Genomic DNA, 21,694 nt, shown 5'->3' with positions numbered 1-21,694 from the left:
TTTGTTGGATTTGCTGATAATTTATTGCCGCTATTGATCTGCTTGTCTCGATGGTGATTGCTGATCTCTGTTTTGATGGTGATTGATAACCTCCTTAACTGCCTGCTTTGGTGTTAATTGCTCACTTTTCTAGACTGTCTACTTTGTTGGCGATTGCTGACCTCTATTGTCCACTACTTCGTTGGTGATTGCTGGGGTTTCTGTTTTGTTTTTGGATGCTGGCCTTTTTAATTGTTTACCCAGTTATTGTTCATCCCTTTTTGGACTTTAAATGGTACTTGCTGTCCTTTTTACAAAGGAATTTATTAGTTTTGGTTTCTGACCTCGTTGGTTCCCTCTTATTTGGGTGATGCTGATTGCTGATCTCGTTTGATTTTGTTTTTTGAGTAGTACATTTTCCAGTTCAGTTTCGATGGCAATTGGTAATACCTGAGAGTCTGTTTTTTTTCTTTGGTTTGTGATTGTCGAGTTCTTGTTCTCTAGCTATGATTCGAAATCCTTTACTCTGCCTCGTTTGATGTGTGGTTGAAGAATGCTGACTTCCAATGTTTTTTTTACTGATATTTGCTGAAGTCTTTGGGTCTTTTTGTTCGATTGAGGGTTGATGCCCACTCTCTTTATATTTTCATAGTAATTGCAAACTTCTCATGTCATGTTTAAATGGATTTTGATTGGTTATAATTCTGAAACTGTTGACGCGGCTAGTGTTGGTTTCTGTTTAGATAGTTATCACTAAATTCTGTGGGTATTTTTTTGTTTGTGATGTTTGATATCTCGGACTATGCTTCTGGGACTTTCTTGGTTCTGTTTGGCTGATTAGTTGTGGGCTCCCAAGGTCTGTTGGCTGAATTTCATAAATATGCTTGTTTGCTTACTGACATTTCACAACTATTGTTTTGTCTCCTTCACTGGTGATTGTTGGCTGCTTCCAGGGCCTGCTTTTTTTGGCATGTGATTGTTCACTTCTTTTCTGGATCTTGAGGTGCTAACCAAAGTGCTTTTTTGGTAGGTAGTTGCAGACTACTCCATGTCTGCTTGTCTGGTAATTTCTAACTGCTCTAGTACTTTCATGTGATTAGCAATTGGGACATCTTTGGGTCTATTTGGATGGTGTTTGCTGAATTTGCTGTGCCTCTCCGATGAATGTTTCCATCTCTTGGTCTTTTTGATTGGTTCTGCCTGACATTCCCAGAGTTGTTATATGCCCAATGAATGCGTCCTTGCTGTGTCTGTTTGGCTGGAGTGTTGGTTTGATAGGTTATTACTGACCTTCGAGTCTTTTTGGCTGGCAATTTCTAACCTTGCTGACCACTGTTGTTCTGTTTGATTGGCGTTTGCTGACGTCTGTTTAGTGGTGATCACTAACATTTTTAGGTATGTTTGATGATTGCTGACCTCTGTTTGACTAGTGGTTGCTGATTTTGCTGTGTCTTTTGGCTGGTTGTTATAGCCCTTTCTTGATAGGTTTGTTTATCACATGATTGTTGGTCTCTATAATTCGGTTCAGTTGGTGATTGCTGACCGATATGGGCCTGTTTGCTTGGCTGTTGCTGACCCCTCTTATCTTTATGGTTAGAGATTGATGGCCTCTCTGGTTCTGTTTGGCTGGTAGTTGCTATCTGCTGATCATTGAGGTCATTGTTTTGTCATGTGTCTGTTTTTTTTTTTTGGGTTGGTGATTTTGAAACAATGTTTGTGTGTTATGAGTGCTGACCTACCTGGGTCTAATTTTTATCCATGTTCCTTGTGATCTAACTAATTCTATTTGGTTATTGCTAACCTCTTTGGGGTTGTCTGAACCAAGATTGCTGACCTATTGGCCTTGACCTGTTTGTTTGCTATTGCTGGCATCAGTAGATCCGTTTAACTTGTGATTGCTGGCATATCTGTGTCTGTTTGTCTGAAAATGACTTAGCCCCGCAACTATACTTAGACGGGGAGTTCTGGACCTAGTGAGGCTGTTTCTTGAGATGGTGATTGTTATCATCTCGATTTCGATTAGCTAGTTTACTAATTACTGATTTCTCTAACCTTTTTGACTGGTAATCACTGACTCGTCAAGTCTGCTTGGTTAGTGATAGCTGACTTCTCTGGGTCTAATTTGTTCATAAATGGAGACCTCCCTGGGTCTGGTTGGAAGTACTGCTAGCTTGTCAGGTTTTGAATGTTATTTCTAATCTTTAAGGTCTGTCTGTTATTTTAATATTTGCTGGGCTCGATTATAAGTGATTGCTGACCTCTCTTATCAGTCTGTTGGCTTAGTGTATGGTAGTCAATCTCACCTGTCAGATTGGTAATTGTTGGATCTCTCTAGACCTGTTTGGTTTAAGATAATTGCTCTTTCTTCTCTGCTTTTGGTTGGCATTTGTTGTTCTCTCTAGTATATGTTTAGCTTATAGTTGCTTGCCTAATTCACATGTTTGATTGGAGTTTGCCGGTTTCTGATTGTCATTCAATATTATATTTGTCTTGGTCATGCTGTTGAGGCTGCAAGAGTGAAGTATTTTTGGTCTTGCAGTAAGAAAAGGCCATGCCAGCGGTAGGCATTGAGCGACCCATGGCACCCCTGTGCAGCGACCCACATGGGGCTCGGTACATGAACTCTCGTTGGAAATATCTGGCAGATCTGGGGCTGCAAGAACAAATGGAGAGCCTATGCCAGAGGCTTCTGAACACCCCACGGATACCCTGGAACCCATATCCTGGCTTTGTGCAGCAATTGCGTCAGCAAGCCCAAAGGTGACCCTCTCCAGATATGGCCCTAATGCAAGCCGGTCTTTTTCTGAGATATCTCTGTGTCCATGCTCGCCTTTCTAAGGCACTGTCTTCCTGTTACCAGTACTCAACTTTTCCTCCAACTTTCTCTTACTTCAATCTGCCTTCTTGTCTTCTTTTTTAACCTTCCTTCAACCCTTTCTCCTGCTCTTACTTTACTCTACAGAATAAATACTTCCACTGGAAGGAAGTCCTTGTCCCCCAGACATTGAGTCTTACATGCCAGGCCCCATGTATAAGGCCATAGAGGCAACCAGTGCAGTGGTCAGTCCTGTGGAGAAGTGTGGCTCACTGGTTAGAGGAGGCAGACCTGGAAGCAGAGGTCAGCCCGGGACCAGGGTTCAATTCCCGGCTCGGCGGGGTCTTGAGTCCTAAAGTGTCCATGGACTCGACAATTCTCGCTCCGGGTGCCTACTCGATTCACGGGTTCACACTCTGCGACTCTGGGCAATAGCTTGCTTAATCTCCACAACGGCCCCTCGCGGCGGGATGCCTGGCTTTCACCTTGCGGATACCCTGCCGGGGTTATCTCACAGGGGAATACCAGGACGGGTTCCCTAAGCAAGCGCTTATAAAGCGCTCGGTGATTTGCGCTATATAAATTCCTTTACATTTACATTTACATTTACATTTCCAAACCCTCTTTTTGCAGCTGACTAGTTTCCCCTCACCCCATCTTAGTTCTCACACTGGCTTGGTTGATGTGCACCTGGTTTGCTGAAAACCTTGACCACCCCTTCCCACCTCCTCTCTTTGATTCCGTTTGAATAACCTTTTTCTCTTTGCTTTGTCCAGGATTTGTCTTGAGGGGTCTTCTCCCATCCAGGGTCTCGTCCACCAAACCAACATCTCACTGCACCCACAGGCAAAATGGGATATTGCAGGTGAGTCCAGCCACCATGGATAATATATATATTTTATATATATTACATACAAAAAGCTTCTTTTGCAAAAAATAAATAAAATATGATATCATTTTTTATATATAAGTTCTTCTGTCACGCATTGGTTTTTGCTTAGTATAGGTCCACTTTTTTATCCATTTCCTAAATGTTTACAACCATCTAATAAATTAACCCTGATTTAGGAAATTACTTCTGGGGAACTCCCATTTCACACACAAATAGAAGTTCAGCCGATATCGTCTTTAAGGGGCCTGAGAGTTTGGCAGCGTAGAGCAGTTGTCATCATCTTAAGGCGTCAGGGTATCACTTGTGAGGTTAGCTGTACTTTGTTGAGGGGTCAGAGGTTAAAGAGTCACCCACTGCCATGTCCAGGCATTCAAGGTACATCACAGGTATATCTAGGCATCATACTCTGGTGTCCAAGAGTATCCTGATTACGTTCAGTAAAGGCATTATCGTATTCAGAAGGTACCAGGCATCACACGTGGAAAATTGAACCTTAGAATCAGTTTTCCCTCTTATGTGTTGGTAGCCCTGATTGCCCCCGACTCGCAGATTTTCAGAACAAAGAACTGATATATAGTGAAGTTTCTCCTAATGCATATGCACCAGCTTGCCCCTGACGTTGATTTCTGCAGAACATCTTTGTAATTCACTCGAGCAGCTCAGGTCCACTTTGTGCCCAATGTGTTGCTTGCAACAACAAAAGGTGATGGATGATATGCTTAAATTTAATCTCAGTCAGTGGATATCACCTGGGGCCACATCCCAGTTAATCGTTTTTCACCCACCATGCCACCTCAGTTTGGACCCAGTCATATGCAAATCAGTTTACCCTGCTACAGTAAGAACAGTTAAGCCCAAACCACCAGGCCAGGTCCTCCTTGAACTGGAACACACGCAACCCAAGACAGGTTTCGCTCTTATTAGGGCTCATTTATTTATTTATTTATTTATTATTACACTTATTAAGCGCACAGCTACCCGGAGGTTTCCCGGCGCTAGAGCAAACTGATCAGTGAGAGGAGGGAGGGACATTAGTTGTTAAAAAGCCAGGTCTTTATTCCCTTACGGAATTTCAGAAAGCACGATTCCGTGCGTAAGGACTGAGGAAGAGAATTCCATAAGGATGGGGCCAACAGAGCGAATGAGCGGCCACCCATTTTAGCTCTGTTGACGCGTGGAATTTGAAATTTGTTGTGCGATGAGGACCTAAGTGTGCGGGGGGGAACATATTGCTGAACTAAAGCAGCAAGATAGCGCGGGGCTTTATCAGTCGTGATTTTATGCATGTAGCAGAGTGCTTTAAAGTGCACTCTGCTTTCAATGCACAACCAGTGCAGGTTCCGCCTGTGGTGGGTGACCGAGGATCTGGCAGGAAGTTGACAAATCAGGCGGACTGCCATATTCTGAACCACCTGGTATTTTCTGGTTACCTCTTTGGCAGCACCTAAGAGCAGGATGTTCCCATAGTCCAGGCGAGAGATGACAAGTGCCTGGACGACGGTCCTCAAGGTGTCTGTAGGCAACATCCAAGTGATCTTTCTCAGCCACCTGATGATGGTCGTACAGGTGGCCGCAACTTTCACAACATGATGTTTGAAGGTGAGTTGGTTGTCGAAGATCACACCGAGATTGCGAGCAGACACTGAAGGAGAAGGTAGAGGACCCATCTCCGGAGGCCAATGGTGAGGGCCCCAGAGAGAAGTGTCGGGGCCAAACAGGAGCAGCTCTGTTTTATCCCCGTTAAGCTTCAGTTTGTGCTTTAGCATCCAGTCCGATATCTGCTTCAATCCAATTTGGAGAGAGGAGGAAGGGAGGTTTTTATTAGTAGATAGGGAATAGATGACTTGAGTGTCATCGGCATAGGAATAAATTGTGAGGCCAGCCTGTTCCGCCAGGGACGCAAGAGGCCTTACGTAGAGGTTAAAAAAAAGGGGGCTAAGGATGGAACCCTGGGGAACACCGTGAGAGGAAGGGAGAATGGATGAAGCAGAAGAAGAGGAGAAAACCTGAAACGTGCGATCAGACAAAAAGTTTGCAATCCAGGCCAGGGCGGTACCACCGACACCTGCTGCCTCCAGGGTGGATAATAAGATGGAATGGGAGACGGTGTCAAAAGCGGCACTCAAGTCAAGTAGAATGAGTGCCACCGTCTCGCCATTATCCACTTGGCGTCTGATGGTTTCTGACACCCCAAGGAGGGTAGTTTCCGTGGAAAAACCAGCCCTGAACCCGGATTGAGAGCGGTGGAGAAAGTTGGTGGATTCAACAAAAGAGCTAAGTAAAGAATTCACATGTTTCTCCAGAATCTTGGAGAAGCAAGAGAGCAGTGAAATAGGGCGAAAGTTGGAAGGATTGTTGGGGTCCGCATTGGCCTTTTTTAATAATGGAACCACCATAGCGTGCTTCCATTCCTTCGGGACAGTCGCTTCTACCAGGGAGGAGTTGAGGACATCCAAAATAATGTGGAGTGGAACTGGGTCGAGGGAGCATAGAACTTGAGGGGGGAGGGGATCCAGGGGAGAGCCAGATTTGATGTTCTGGAGGTACTTCTTTAGAAGTGTGGGGGAAATGGGATCCCAGGTAAGCAGTTGGGGAATGGTAGGCAGGAGACAGAGAGGGGTGTCCAGGGGAGGGTTGTTGGGATTATGAGCGAGGTGAGTAGGAGTATCAGGAGTTGAATCAAAAATGGCATAAATTTTGTCTATCTTTTCCCGGAAGAAATTGGCTAGAGCATTACACTGATCAGTGTCTAAACAGGGATCTTTAGGAACTGAGGAAGCACCAGAGAGCTCCTTGACAATATTAAACAGGGCCTTAGGCCTGTTTTGAGCCGTGAGTATGGTGTTGTTGGCAAAGCTAGCTCTGGCGGTGTCACATGCCATATGGTAGGATTTTAAAGCGGACCTGTAGTTGGCTTTGTGCTCAGGGTTATATTTTGCGCGCCAGATACGTTCTAGCTTTTTGCAGTTGGATTTTTCAAGGCGTAAGGAGTCGTTGAACCAGGGAGCCGGGGGGTGATGAATTTGAGTTTTATTTTTTTGGGTAGGGAGGCAGGAATCCAGAGCTGTAGTTAGCCAAGAACTAATGGCAGGTAGCTCTTTGATCGTTATGTTGGAAACAGACGGGGTGGAGTTGACCAGGAGGGAATTTAATCTGTCTAGGTCTAGTCGTTTCCAGTTCCTGCTAGTTTTGTGGGGGAGGTCTGGCCTGGACGTATCAGCTACACATGTTTTAATAGAAAAATTAACTAAAAAATGGTCTGACCAGAGTACAGGGGTAGAGGATTGATAAGAAATGTTCGTCAAGTTGGAAATAATAGGGTCTAAAAGATTTCCGGCCTTGTGAGTAGGGTCAGAGTTACAGAGATGTAGGTCAAGAGCTTCCAGATCCTGTAGGAGGCGTTTGGCAATAGCGCATGAGATAGTATTAAAATGAATATTTAAATCCCCAACAATAGTAAAATTGGTAGATTGTGCTAAAAAGGGAGAGATGAGCTCGGGAAGTGCAGCAGCCCAACCGCTCGCTGACCCTGGTGGGCGGTAGATCAGGATACCTGTAAAGGTGAATTGAGGGGAGAGAGTTAGTTTAAACAGGCCCGCCTCACAGTTAGGGAAGTCAAGGTCTTCCCATTTACAGGAGAACTCTCTTTTAAAAATCACAGCGATGCCTCCGCCGTCTTTCAGTGCTCGGTTTCTCCCTACGTAGGTATATTCATTGGGGAGAGCCATGGCTATATCTGGGCCAGAGCTATCATTAAGCCATGTTTCGGTCACGAACATGGCGGCAGGGCGATCGAACTCCAGGAGGTCATAAATATCTCTCTTGTGTTTAGAGAGCGACCTGCTGTTTATACTAATGAAAGTCATATCTAATGGGGAGTTGGGTGATGTGGGACGTGTAGTACGCACAGGGGAGGGTGATTGCCAGAACGAAGACGACATACTGTCGGTGCTTGATTCGAGGGAATTCAATGCCAGGGAGCAGTGGGCGCAGGAAATGGGGGCATTTTGACAATTTAGAACGGTGTGCGAGGGGCAGAGTGAACCCCGCAGCAGCAGGAGAGCGGACCGAGAGTAAGTAAGAAGAGTCTGAGCAGAAGGGCTAGGCCCTAGGCCCGTGCTGGCGCGGACTGGCGCAGACGGGCAGGACTTTGGCACGACTTCGGCGCGAAGTCGGCGCTCCCGCTGCGCTCGTCCGCTGCGCTTCCGCCATGGAGGCATTAAATGCACCAAGGGAGGTAAACACTGTACCGCTAACCTGCAAATTAGGCAGCAGGGCGGAAGTGAGTATGGAGGGCGGGGTCAAAGTGTGCTCATGTGGCTACATGCTCATCAGTCCGGTACAGCTTGGTTCTAGTTGGGTACTGTGCCCAGGACCCAGGGCTGGACATACCCGTCCCACTTAGGGAGTCATACTGAAGTGTATAAAAAGTGATGGATGGAATGCTTTAATTAACCTCAGCCAAAGGTAATTACTTGGGTCACATCCACGTCTTTTGTTATTTTGCACACCATGCCACCTCAGTTTGGGCCCAGCCTTATGCAAATGAGTCTTCACCCTTCTCACCGAGGTCTAGCCCGATCTGCAGACTCGGAGTTTAGTGACAACCGGGCACCATGATGCCGGTAGGGGATAGTTGACTGGTGAGCTTGAAGAGGGTCTGTGTGGGAACGTACATCACTTGTCTAAGGGGAGAAGGAATAGTGGGTAAAGCGAAAAAAGAGGCTGACACAGTGGTCAATCCTGCTCAGGAACAGGATGTTGATTAGGACTTTGACTGCATGGATAGTGACTTTATGTGGATGTTCAGAAACTACAGCCTGGGGGCGGCAGTTGTTGTGTTGAGAAAGGAATCCAACTGCAAGCTAGTGTTTCAGAACAGCCTGTAGGTTCTAGCAGAGGGTGAAGCAGACAGACAATCCGGCAATAAAACGAGTCTCCCTTTGCCTTGTGATGTTTGAGATCTCTCCTCTGTCCTGTGAGGTTTCGGACTGGGATCTTTCCTCGGTCTTGCAGGGGCTGACGTCTGCCTTCTGTTCTATGAGTCTGATATCTACCTCTCTAATGGGAAGGCAGGGGACTTTTACTTATGCTAAAAGCTCCACTCGGGTGAGATCTCTCATGATTCATCCCTTCACCTGTGGAGGACTCCTGGTCAGACTGGGGCCTCCCTTCAGTCCGGCGGGGTCTGGAGCCTGTCTTCTGTTCTGTGCGATCTAAGGTCTCCCTCTGTCCTGTAGAATCTGAGGTCTGCTCCCTGTTCTGTGAGGTCTAGAGTCTCTGTCCTGCCCTATGACCCCATGCTTTATGTATTGGAAGGGGCTGACACCATTCTCCTCCACAGGTGTTGGGGGCTCCTCGCAGGTCTGGGGCCTCCCTTCCATCCTGAGCTGCGTTTGCACTGAGTCATTGGCATCATATACATGGCTGGTCAACGACGTGACGTCACCGCTGCCATCTTTGCTGAAAACCAAGCCCTACACAGTGAGTATGAACTTGAGCCTCTTCTCTACTCCTCTGTCCCCTGTTTGCCCTCTTGTTCCCCCACTGCCTCACCAGCCCCAAGGCATCCCCTGCCCATCCTCTGACGTCAACTGCTGGACCTCTCCACCTCACTTCCCCACTCCATCACCTGCACGGACCCTCCATCGCCTGCTGGGCCCCCCTCCTACCCTCCCACCGTCCATCAACTTCTAGACCTCTCCAACTACCTGTTCGACCTAAATGCCTAACTGGTGCTCTCCCTTCCACCTTGTGCTCCATCACGTGTGTGATTTATTTACCCCCCTCCACCATCCCACTCCTACTTTAGTTTTCAGGGCTGTTTCTTGCTCTCCCTACCACAGAGGTCTTCAAACTTTTGAAGGTTGAGCCCCCCAGCTGAATTTTTTTAAATGTCGCCCCCCCCCACCACCTGACAGAAATTTCTGGAATCTGGTACACTACATAATCGACCGCCACCCACATATCCCGGGCCATATCTGGCAAATAACGTTCAAAACAATGAGTGTTTCCTCCTCCATGTATACCCTCACTACCACTCACCAACAATGCACCTCATCTCTCTATAGCACCTTTCTGGCAAACATATAATTTTTTTAATAGTGCTACTCATAGTTTCATCATACTCAGGGGCATATGTACAAGCCCCTATAGACACCACACCGTCACCTTTTACGATGTTGTAGTGGCGATAGGGGCAGTGCCGTATTTACAAGGCAGAGTTAAGCCACTTAACTTGGCTTAACGCTGCCTTGTAAATAAAGCCCCCTTTCATGCTATGCTTAGCGTGAAAGGGTGGGCAGTGGGTGTTGCAGTGGGCGTTCCACTGCAACAGGCACGGATTTTGATGTTGCGCCCTATTTACAAGGGCTGCGTAAAAGTGAGGCAGCGTTAAAATTAAGAACAGGGAAACCCCGGTCTTAAGCTGGCGAAACTAGGAGAAATGCATTATTTCTCCGCATTTTTGCTTCATCCATGTGTGCTGCCTTGTGCAGCACACATGGAAAAAGCAAAATGCCTTGTATTTGTAATGTTTAAAAAAAATCCATTTTGTGATTTATGTGTGTGCTGCATTAAGCAGCACACATGGAAGTGGGACAAATGGCATTTAAAGATTGTTTATGTACAGGAAGGTCCTCATCCTGTACATAAACAATCTTTTCCCTGCACCCAGATACCCTTGCACTATGGTGCAATGGTGTCTACGTTGGTGCTACACTGCTAAGTGTAGCGCCAGCTCAGAGGAAACGCAAGGCTGCACCATATTGTTGTAAATAGGATGCAGCCTTCTTTTTCTGAAGTGGCGGAGAGAGGCATTAACCAATGACTGCTAACGCCTCACTCGCAACTTCCTTGAACATATGCCCCTCAGTTCTTTGATCTGCATGGTACACCTTCTTTGTAGCAGGCACATTAACCCTCTGTGCTGTGAGGGTAGCAGGAGTGCTCATGTGAGTGCACAGTGAGGTATGCGACAGTGTGAGAGTAGGGTAAGTGGAGTGACTGCAGGGTGAGGTGACCATTTCAATTTGGGTGTGCATGTTAGTGCAGAGTGGGACTAATGAATGCATGGTTAGTGATGGGATTGTTTAAGTGAGATTGAAGATTGAGCAGTGAGGGGGACAGGTGAGTGAAGTGTCACATGAGTTCAGGGTTGGTAGTGTGCTTGTGTGGCTGCAGGTTGAGGTTCAGGGAAAACCACGCAAGTGCATTGTGAGAGCAGAGTGATCACTGAGTGCAGGGTGAATGGTGTGAGTGCATGGGGGTTAGTGTGAGGAAATTGTGGTCGCTGTGTGTGCAGAGTGAGCATGAAAGTGAAGGGCGAGAATGAGGAGCAAGTTGTATGAATGCAGGGTGCATTCCCAGACACTTGCAGTAACTCAGCACGCTATTGAAGGCAGCACAGGGTTTTAGATATGTTAAACTATTGCTATTGCAATTATGGCATTAACCAGGGATCAAGGGTGGAGGAAATAAATACTGGGCTGATCTTGCAACAAAATACCAGTTTTATGATTAGGGTTGCCAGCTAATAAATTTGATGTCCCACATGGTACAAAAAAAAGCAGTCACCTAAAGCTCTATTTTCAGCCTTTATCTGTGCATACTCTGAACAGCAAATATAAATAGAAAGCACTTTAAAATGTGTTTTAGGGCTGCTCTAATGATATGACTGATAATAAAAGGGAATAAAGACAGAAAAGTAACATAAATGAATACATACTTCTTTATAACTCATATTTAGTGTCAAGAGAAGCAATTTGCAGGCTGTTTAAACACGTGACTGGGATTTGTCTTTGGGCAACTTAAAACCCTTTTAGCCCTGTGATCATTGCTCCTGCTGGTGTAATTAAAAACTTTTTTACTGGGGGGGTTTTGTCCGATAGTGTGTCCGGGTAGGACAATATTCAATTAGAAAGAAAGGGAGGACCCGGTCACTCGTTTTATATTCTGCTATCTTTTTTATTTAGAGCAGAATCATACACTAAGGTGTTTAATCCTTAAGTGTATACATTGTTTTTTAGAAAATGGAAAAGAAAATTGCAACAATTTTAACAAATTTATGGCAGTCCGAAGAATTGCTTACTGTCCTGCACAAAGACACATGTATTTACAATCACTACAAAAATACATTACTTTGAAAAACGAAAAGAATTACACATTTATACAATTCTACACAAAAGACATTTAAAGGTGAATTACTTATTTGATGAGAGTACCCTGTCCACGTTTTCAATGTCAGACCACTGGAATGAATATCTTTCTCTATGTTTTGGCCTGATCGCGCATGGGGCAAATAATACAATACACATTCAATTTTTGATTCTGAAAAACAAAGCCTTATGCGCAATGATAACACATTCGGATTTAAGACGAATGAAGGTTCATAAGCCTGTAAGCCGACGCGTTTCTGAGCCTGTCTCTCTACTTGTTCAGGCTCTTCTTCAGGGCTTCGGGGCTGGGTACCTATGTGAATATAAGTAAAGGGCATGATAAGTTTTTGACCCTCATTTATGTTGTCACTGAGATAGTTCGGCTGGCGCTATTGTTACCTTTTTACTTTGCAGTATAGCTTTTTTTCTGTTCATGTAACCGATTTCTTTTGGGGGGGACTCCGTGTGTTCTGTAATGGAAACAGTGATATAGTGTCTGTTTCCTGGTGATATTTTGTTAGATATTTATTAACAATCATCGTGCACTTCACTCACGTGTTTTTCAGGCAGAGCGTTTTCAATCAGGTTATGGATCTCCTTTTTAAGGGGTGACTGTCGCTGACGCTACAAAGTCAACAAGCGTGTTTTTAGAAAATTGCAGTCTTTCTTACAAAGTGCATAAACTTTACAATTTTCTGCGGGCAGCTGATCACATCGACACTTACTTTTTAATGTTCAGTGGGGCGCAGAGCGCCTGGCTTGTCAAAGTGTGGGACGCCACCTCTTGTTTGTTGGGTGTTATCGGCGCTTAAAGTTTAACATGTATTACATTTTAGTAGGACGTATTTTTAAAGTCTTCCCCTGTTTCAGACGTTTTATTTAAAAAAGGATAAGACACCTACTTGTACGGTGTTTCAGGGCGTGCCAGACGCCAAGCCTTTGCTGCACAGGGCGTTACTCGCTTTCGTTTTTGATCCGTGGGGGCCGGTAGTGCTGCAATCAATTAGCCGAACAAAAAGTTTTAACATTTAGGTGCTCTGGAGTTATTAAAGCGTTCGCTAATTTGGGCGCGTGTGATCATTTACCTGTGAAGATATCGCTAGCCGCTACTGTCTGCTTCAGAGTTCCTCGATTGAGTGAATGCTGAAATCACGCGAGGGTTTGATGCTTTAACATGCGACTTGGTACTTCTGGGACTTGTAGTCCAGAGGTTCCATGATGATTGTTTTGTGGTGGTCTGTACCAACTGCGGCCCAGTTATTGGTTCTGGCTTTCGGTATGTTCGTTCAGTCCAGCACTCAAGCAGTAATATTTCAAGATTAGGTATGCTTCCCTTTTTGACAATAATGTTTCTACATTACCCCCTCTTACAGGGACTTTGATTTTTGATAACACTGACCACTTCAGTTCTTTTTCTGTATGGCCAAAGTCAATACAGTGTTGTACCATTGGTGCATTGAGAACTTTTTGTTTGATCCTAGATCTGTGTTGAGCCAATCTTTGGGACACCGTTTGTGTAGTTTTCCCAATGTAAAGTTTGTCACACGGACAAATGATTACATAAACTACATTTTTACTTCTGCAGTTTGTGAATTCCACGTGGGTCCATCTGATACTGTGATGTTCAAATGTAGCGCCTTCAATAGTATTTGAGCAAGAAATGCAGTTGCCGCATTTATGGTGTCCTTTAACAAACCAGTTGTTCCTAGAAAAATGTTGAAACATGCAACCAAACGTGCATGGTTCACGCCAAGAGAAGTGTTGTTAACAAAGAAAGACAAGAAACCGCTGGAACAACTGGTTTGTGTTACCACGTACGGACCACTAACTAACAAATTCAAAGCCATAGTACTAAAAAACTGGCACCTGTTGTCTAATTTAGACATACCATTCCCAAAACCTTTGTTTGCCCTAAAAAAGAACAAAAACATCGGGCAACAAATAATTCGAGCCGACTTGGGCATCCGGCAACCCAAAAGCGACTTACCCACACTGTGGAAATTAGATCCGGTTAAAGGACACCATAAATGCGGCAACTGCAATTCTTGCTCAAATACTATTGAAGGCGCTACATTTGAACATCACAGTATCAGATGGACCCACGTGGAATTCACAAACTGCAGAAGTAAAAATGTAGTTTATGTAATCATTTGTCCGTGTGACAAACTTTACATTGGGAAAACTACACAAACGGTGTCCCAAAGATTGGCTCAACACAGATCTAGGATCAAACAAAAAGTTCTCAATGCACCAATGGTACAACACTGTATTGACTTTGGCCATACAGAAAAAGAACTGAAGTGGTCAGTGTTATCAAAAATCAAAGTCCCTGTAAGAGGGGGTAATGTAGAAACATTATTGTCAAAAAGGGAAGCATACCTAATCTTGAAATATGACTGCGTGAGTGCTGGACTGAACGAACATACCGAAAGCCAGAACCAATAACTGGGCCGCAGTTGGTACAGACCACCACAAAACAATCATCATCGAACCTCTGGACTACAAGTCCCAGAAGTACCAAGTCACATGTTAAAGCATCAAACCCTCGCGTGATTTCAGCATTCACTCAATCGAGGAACTCTGAAGCAGACAGTAGCGGCTAGCAATATCTTCACAGGTAAATGATCACACGCGCCCAAATTAGCGAACGCTTTAATAACTCCAGAGCACCTAAATGTTAAAACTTTTTGTTCGGCTAATTGATTGCAGCACTACCGGCCCCCACGGATCAAAAACGAAAGCGAGTAACGCCCTGTGCAGCAAAGGCTTGGCGTCTGGCACGCCCTGAAACACCGTACAAGTAGGTGTCTTATCCTTTTTTAAATAAAACGTCTGAAACAGGGGAAGACTTTAAAAATACGTCCTACTAAAATGTAATACATGTTAAACTTTCAGCGCCGATAACACCCAACAAACAAGAGGTGGCGTCCCACACTTTGACAAGCCAGGCGCTCTGCGCCCCACTGAACATTAAAAAGTAAGTGTCGATGTGATCAGCTGCCCGCAGAAAATTGTAAAGTTTATGCACTTTGTAAGAAAGACTGCAATTTTCTAAAAACACGCTTGTTGACTTTGTAGCGTCAGCGACAGTCACCCCTTAAAAAGGAGATCCATAACCTGATTGAAAACGCTCTGCCTGAAAAACACGTGAGTGAAGTGCACGATGATTGTTAATAAATATCTAACAAAATATCACCAGGAAACAGACACTATATCACTGTTTCCATTACAGAACACACGGAGTCCCCCCCAAAAGAAATCGGTTATATGAACAGAAAAAAAGCTATACTGCAAAGTAAAAAGGTAACAATAGCGCCAGCCGAACTATCTCAGTGACAACATAAATGAGGGTCAAAAACGTATCATGCCCTTTACTTATATTCATATAGGTACCCAGCCCCGAAGCCCTGAAGAAGAGCCTGAACAAGTAGAGAGACAGGCTCAGAAACGCGTCGGCTTACAGGCTTATGACCCTTCATTCGTCTTAAATCCGAATGTGTTATCATTGCGCATAAGGCTTTGTTTTTCAGAATCAAAAATTGAATGTGTATTGTATTATTTGCCCCATGCGCGATCAGGCCAAAACATAGAGAAAGATATTCATTCCAGTGGTCTGACATTGAAAACGTGGACAGGGTACTCTCATCAAATAAGTAATTCACCTTTAAATGTCTTTTGTGTAGAATTGTATAAATGTGTAATTCTTTTCGTTTTTCAAAGTAATGTATTTTTGTAGTGATTGTAAATACATGTGTCTTTGTGCAGGACAGTAAGCAATTCTTCGGACTGCCATAAATTTGTTAAAATTGTTGCAATTTTCTTTTCCATTTTCTAAAAAACAATGTATACACTTAAGGATTAAACACCTTAGTGTATGATTCTGCTCTAAATAAAAAAGATAGCAGAATATAAAACGAGTGACCAGGTGTAATTAAAAAAGCAACATTGTCGCCTTTCTGGGAAGAGCTGTCCCTCCCTGGACGGGGTTAAATTCCTAGAGCTGAAATGCTTCAGCTGCAGTGGGAGGCAGGAAGCCTTCCCTGCTAAAACTGAAAGCAAGTAACAGACATTCATTTCATCTGCAGTGTGAGGCAAGGAGTCCTCTGCTATGAAATCGTCGCTTTCAGTTTTAGCAAAGGGGGCTCCTTGCCTCCCACTGGGGCTAAAGCATTTCAGCTGTAGGAATTAACCAGGATAGCCCCCTCCCTAACCCCTGTGTGGCAGCCTGATGAGACAGCTTCCTGGTGCACACAGCCCACCCGAGTATTTCACAGGTCTTTAAAAGACATTTTTCTTGTTAATGAGGCTTAGATGGATTTCACCCCTGCTTAGGGCCCCTGCAGCTCCACTCTGCCGTTTGTTCGAATCAGTAGAGGACAAAGGTGAGATATTAGTTCGGAGTGCGCGCCCCCCCTGAGACAGATTGAAGCACTCTGCCCTACCAGGACCTTTCTTGCGCTCCACACAGAACACACACCCCATTCCCCCCCCCCCCCCCCCCCCCCCCCAGCACACACATACACACAGGCTCACCAGGCTGCTTCAAGGAGGGCGGGGAGAGAGAGTGTGCGAAGAAGACGAGTTTAAACTGTATTTCTGTCTCCCAAAGATCCAGGTTCTCCCAGCCCTGACTGGTCCCTGCATCTTCACGGGGACGTTGTTCTGCACTCCGCCCTCGGTGGACATCCTGCAGGTGTTGGTTATCATCGGCCCGGACGTGGAGCGCGCCGTCTCCCTGTACAGCCAGAGCATCTGGGAAGACGTCACCCGCATCATCAACCAGCGACGTCACCTCGTCTACAGGTGAGTCGACTCTCCCTGACAAAACCAGTGAACAAGAAGGTGTCAACAGGCAGCCGTCTAGAAGGCCGCCAGCTGTCTGTAGAAGCTTCAAATATGACTGCATCGCCTGGGCACGGTAGTGACGAAACCGGCACCGTGTCAAATGCAAGCTATGTAGGCAGGCCCTCGCGCAAGAAATCATTGTCCACCTCTCTCTTTTAGGAGCAAAAAAGGCCACTTTATTTTAGGACAGGTGCATCATAATTTTCACGAAACACATTTCATTATTTATTTATTTACAAAATCCAACTCTACAATGATCTTACAAAACCTGAATCCCAAAACCCAGAACGAAACTCCTACCTACTACCCCTAACCTACCCACGCTACCCTTCAGGATGGCCAACCCGCTCCGGGCTGCCCACCCCCACTACCAAAAACCCGCCTATAAGTAGAACAAAGGCACCCATCCTAACCGTGGCAGGCTAAGAAAAGGAGCAGCACCTAGAGTACCGCAGAAGAAAAATACCCCCCACCCAAATGAAAAAGAAAAAGAGGGAGGGTGGGTGGGGCAAAACAAACCTCCCTACTAGCCTCCCGCTACGCAGTTCCCAACCGCCAGCCTGACTCCCTTATATCTGTTCCCTAATCAGTCCCCACCTGATTTCCTGATTCTCGCGCGAACCTACCCAGGAAGAGACCGGCTCGCGCCTGGCTCTCCCTGGGTCCCCCCTCGCGCAAGAAATCATTGTCCACCTCTCTCTTTTAGGAGCAAAAAAGGCCACTTTATTTTAGGACAGGTGCATCATAATTTTCACGAAACACATTTCATTATTTATTTATTTACAAAATCCAACTCTACAATGATCTTACAAAACCTGAATCCCAAAACCCAGAACGAAACTCCTACCTACTACCCCTAACCTACCCACGCTACCCTTCAGGATGGCCAACCCGCTCCAGGCTGCCCACCCCCACTACCAAAAACCCGCCACCCAGGAAAACCTTTAGTGTTTTCCTGCCCCACCAAAAGGACAGGAAGGAGCACACCATAATTGTACCTGAAGAACCTTACTAATCAAATCCCTGAGTTCTAAAAGGTAAAAAGAAATACCCAAAGCCGAGAGATGCACACCGTCCTCACAAAATAAATGATGTTCAGAGACCTGTAAATGATAATGATTCAAACAGTAAATACCCAAATTATGACAAAAAGGTCGCATTGTCCTGTTCACTTTTCTCCTGGCCTTTTCAAGCGCGGAATGGTTCCTCGCTCCACGCCATTGCAGACGAGGCACAAACTCAGTCCATATCAGCATGGTGCTCACCCATGTGGTTTTTATAATTTCCAGATCTTGCTTCATGAGTTTCAACAAAGTCAACCCAGAGAGAGAAACCAAGTCATTCTCGCCCAGATGGAGCACCAGGAGATCCGGAGGGCCCCCCAAACACTGGGAAACCAAAGCAGCCAAGGCGGGAAAAAGCCCACCCCAGCGCATGCCCCCTGTTCCATGCCAGGAAACTTCGTGTGTCGTGCTGTTTAGACCAAGCGATCTCCCACAGAGCTGAGTGGCAGCGGCTAAAGCTGCACGTTTAATAAAAGAGTGCCCCAGTATCCACACCCTCCGTTTGCCTCCGGTGACCGACGGCCAAGGACCTAGGAGAGAAAGAAATGTTAGACAATCCAAAAATGCACTATTTCCTCACATATTTCTCACAGCACTTGGAACGCCAACGACCAATGCGTCGGATCTGGGACCAGTCCCACCCCAAACGAGCGGCCTCCGTCGCCGCACCAATTCTGAATGAATGGGTACCAAACTGAACCGGATCCTTCCCCAAGCGCAACAAAACTTTGCGCAAGACAGCCAACAATTGGGATGCCACTATGGGACTACCATCCACATGACAAAATATAGACCCCTGGAGAAAATGTGGAGAGGATACAAACACTTCCCATTCCCCAACCGGGCAACATGCAGAAACACCACTCCTGCCAAGGAACACCCACTTACCCCTCCCCAACTGGTCGGTTTTGGATGCCCGCAGCCACAGCCGCACCCTGTCACTCTCCAACACTACCTCACTGCTAGTCATGCCTACCCTACCCCGTAACCCCAACAATTCCGATGCCCGAAATGCCCCAAAGAACAACCAAATGAAACACAAACGAAATTTGGCACACTCAAAGGCATCATGACAACACAACTCCAACTCTGGTAACAACAACTGAAGCAACTCAAAAGTCACTGGCTGCCGGAGCTGCGGACCACCAGCCCGGAGCCTAGCCAAACCTTTCAACATTTTGCGAACCAACACCCCCCCAACCGGATCCCTCCCCCACCAAAGTAGCCCATAAAAAGAAATCCCAGCCAACTTGCCCGAAATGGTAGTGGGCGATAGACCTTTGTCTGCCAAATGCAACACAAACTGTAAGATGCCATGTTCATCAGACCAACCAGCCCCAGCCGGTCCCACCAAATCCTTACCGAACTGCAGAAACTCACTCCAAGCCTTCACATACCCCCGCCTCGTGGAGGCAGCCACCGAATGTTCGACTAATTGGTGAACCCTCAATCCCCCAGGTCCCATACGTACTGTGGGATCGCTGTTGGTTCCAGGTCCGCCCCAGGAGCTAACTTGCGGAACTCGGCCCACTGAAATCGAGACAAAGAGTCAGCGATGCAGTTAGAAGTACCAGGAACATGCCGTGCTTTAAAGACAATATTCAATTGCAGACACCGCAACATGAATGCGCGCAGGAGCCGCAACACCCGCAAATCACGAGCCTTCTGGTGATTGACAAGATGTACAACTGCCAAATTGTCCACATGAAACAAAACTGATCGATTCCGAAACTCATCCCCCCACAGATACAAAGCAACCAGCAGTGGGAAGAGCTCCAGAAATGCTATGCTACGACCTTGGTCCTGCCAGAGCGCCGGCCAGCCGGCCGCGCACCACCGACCGTCCCAAAAAATTCCGAAGCCATGAGCCCCTGAAGCATCAGTGAACAACTGTACTTGCCACACCATGTCCTCATCCGCAAAAAACAAGGACACGCCATTGAACTCCTGCAGAAAACTAAGCCAGACTTGCAGATCAGCACGGACAGCGGTGGTAATGCGTACCCGATGATGGGGGAGGCTCGCACCAGACATGGACAGACCCAGACGTCTGCAGAACGTCCTGCCCGCCCGAACAACCCGGCAAGCAAAATTGAGGTACCCCAACAGCTTCTGGACAGTTTTCAAAACGACTTTCCGCTCCCTCAAAACCAGTTGTATGAAGTCAGACATTTCAGTCACTTTAGCTGCAGGCAATCTCGCCATCATAGACAGCGTGTCAATTTCAATCCCCAAGAAAGTCAGGGACGTACACGGGCCCTCCGTCTTGTCCGGCGCTAAAGGAACACCCAATTCCTCCGCCAGGGCCTGAAAGCTGTTCAAAGCCGACTGACACTGCCCGGAGCGACCTTCCCCAATGAAAAGAAAATCATCAAGGTAATGACAGACCAGGATGTGGCCAGTAACAAAAGTGAATCTCCACTGCAGGAAGGTACTGAAAGTTTCAAAAAGGGAGCAGGACACTGAACAGCCCATGGGCAACACTCGATCCACATAAAAACAGCCCTCAAACTGCATTCCCAACAGACTGAAATCCCAAGGATGGATGGGCAAGAGCCGGAAAGCCGACTGAATGTCGCTCTTCGCCAGCAATGCCCCAACACCTGCTATGCGCACGAGCCGTAAGGCATCGTCCACCGAGGCATAAGTAACACTTGAGTCGGCCGGATCGATGAAGTCATTAATGGATGTACCCTCGGGCCAGGACAGGTGATGTATAAGACGAAACTCCCCTGCCGTCTTCTTGGGCACCACGCCCAGGGGTGAAACAATCAAGTCAGGCAGAGGACAAGATACAAAAGGACCAGCAATCCTACCAGCCGCAAGCTCGGCATCCAGCTTTTTCCGCACAACATGGGGACTCTCCTTCACAGACTTCAAATTGTCCGACCACCTGCCCACCCTGGGTCCCTGATACCCAATCCGAAAACCAATTTTGAAACCCCAAGACAAAATCTTAGCGGCTTCAAAATCTGGATAATTTACCAGCCAGAGATCGAGAACCTTCTGCCTAATAGGAGTAGGAGCCCTTGTAAACAGGCTGTTGTTGCTGTCCCTTACCCCCGTAACCTCGTCCCTGATCGCCCAATCGTTGTCCAGGAAAACAGTGGGTGAGGGGGTGCTTTCCTCCACACTGGGAACACTCATGCTTGTACCTACAGGCTGGCCTGTTACAGGAACCCCGGTTAAAGTGCCAGCAAGTGCCAGTGGCGGCTGCTTGACCTCTGCCCCAAACCCCCGCCCCAGACTGAGCGGGGCGAGCTGAAAAGGGCCGATAATGCACCGGCTGACCGCTAGCCGTGTGGGTCGTAGCAGGCGGATGTGCCGATGCCATCCACTGTAACCATAATTCGGAATCAACCTCACCCCACGAACGCTCGGGGAAAGCGCTCATGCGGGCCCTGAATTCGTCATCATAGGACAACCATGCAAAGCCACCAAAATAACTGTGAGCCTTGCGGACGATATCTGCATATTTAAACATATCAATTGCCTTCTCAGGATGACGTTGACAATAAACACTGGCATAAATCAGAAAGGCCGAAGTCCAATTCTCTATAGACTTCGGAACACGAGGCCTCCGAGCCAGTTCTAGTTCCTCCTCCTTCGACCCCTCTTTTGCCTGAACATCTCTATGGAGAAGTCGAAAAACATCCACAAATGCCCCAGACCATATCAGATTCTTCGTTTTTTCGGACAAATGAGACCCCAAAGGCATCCCCACCCCAGAATAAGGCAACTTTTTCGGAAGGATACTATCCTCCGCCACCTGTGGGGCAACCATTTCACCATTCCCTGCAGTAGAAACCTCTGTGGCAACTTGCCCCGTAGAAACATTCGAAAATACCGGCCGCTCAAGCCTCGGTGCCAGAGCGACTCGCTCAACCACAACCCCATCCCCCGTAGAAACATTCGAAAGTACAGGCCGCTCAAGCCTCGGTAC

At 46.5% G+C, this 21,694-nt stretch overlaps 1 protein-coding gene across 1 annotated transcript in view; it reads left to right on the top strand.

Annotated features, from left to right (window-relative positions):
• The first annotated feature begins 2,527 nt into the window (after window positions 1-2,527).
• LOC147748716 (uncharacterized) overlaps window positions 2,528-21,694 on the top strand; it is a 341,752-nt gene continuing 322,585 nt past the window's right edge. The window contains exons 1-4 of the mRNA XM_086936477.1: window positions 2,528-2,739; window positions 3,571-3,659; window positions 9,031-9,170; window positions 16,452-16,645. Of these exons, the coding sequence (XP_086792603.1) occupies window positions 2,531-2,739; window positions 3,571-3,659; window positions 9,031-9,170; window positions 16,452-16,645 (632 nt within the window). The 5' untranslated portion in view covers window positions 2,528-2,530. The remainder of the gene's footprint in view (window positions 2,740-3,570; window positions 3,660-9,030; window positions 9,171-16,451; window positions 16,646-21,694) is intronic.

This window comes from Lissotriton vulgaris, chromosome 1_1, assembly GCF_964263255.1.
Source record: "Lissotriton vulgaris chromosome 1_1, aLisVul1.2, whole genome shotgun sequence".
Taxonomy (NCBI): domain Eukaryota; kingdom Metazoa; phylum Chordata; class Amphibia; order Caudata; family Salamandridae; genus Lissotriton; species Lissotriton vulgaris.
Note: the sequence above shows the minus strand (reverse complement) of the source record. Positions and strands in the feature narration are given on the sequence as shown.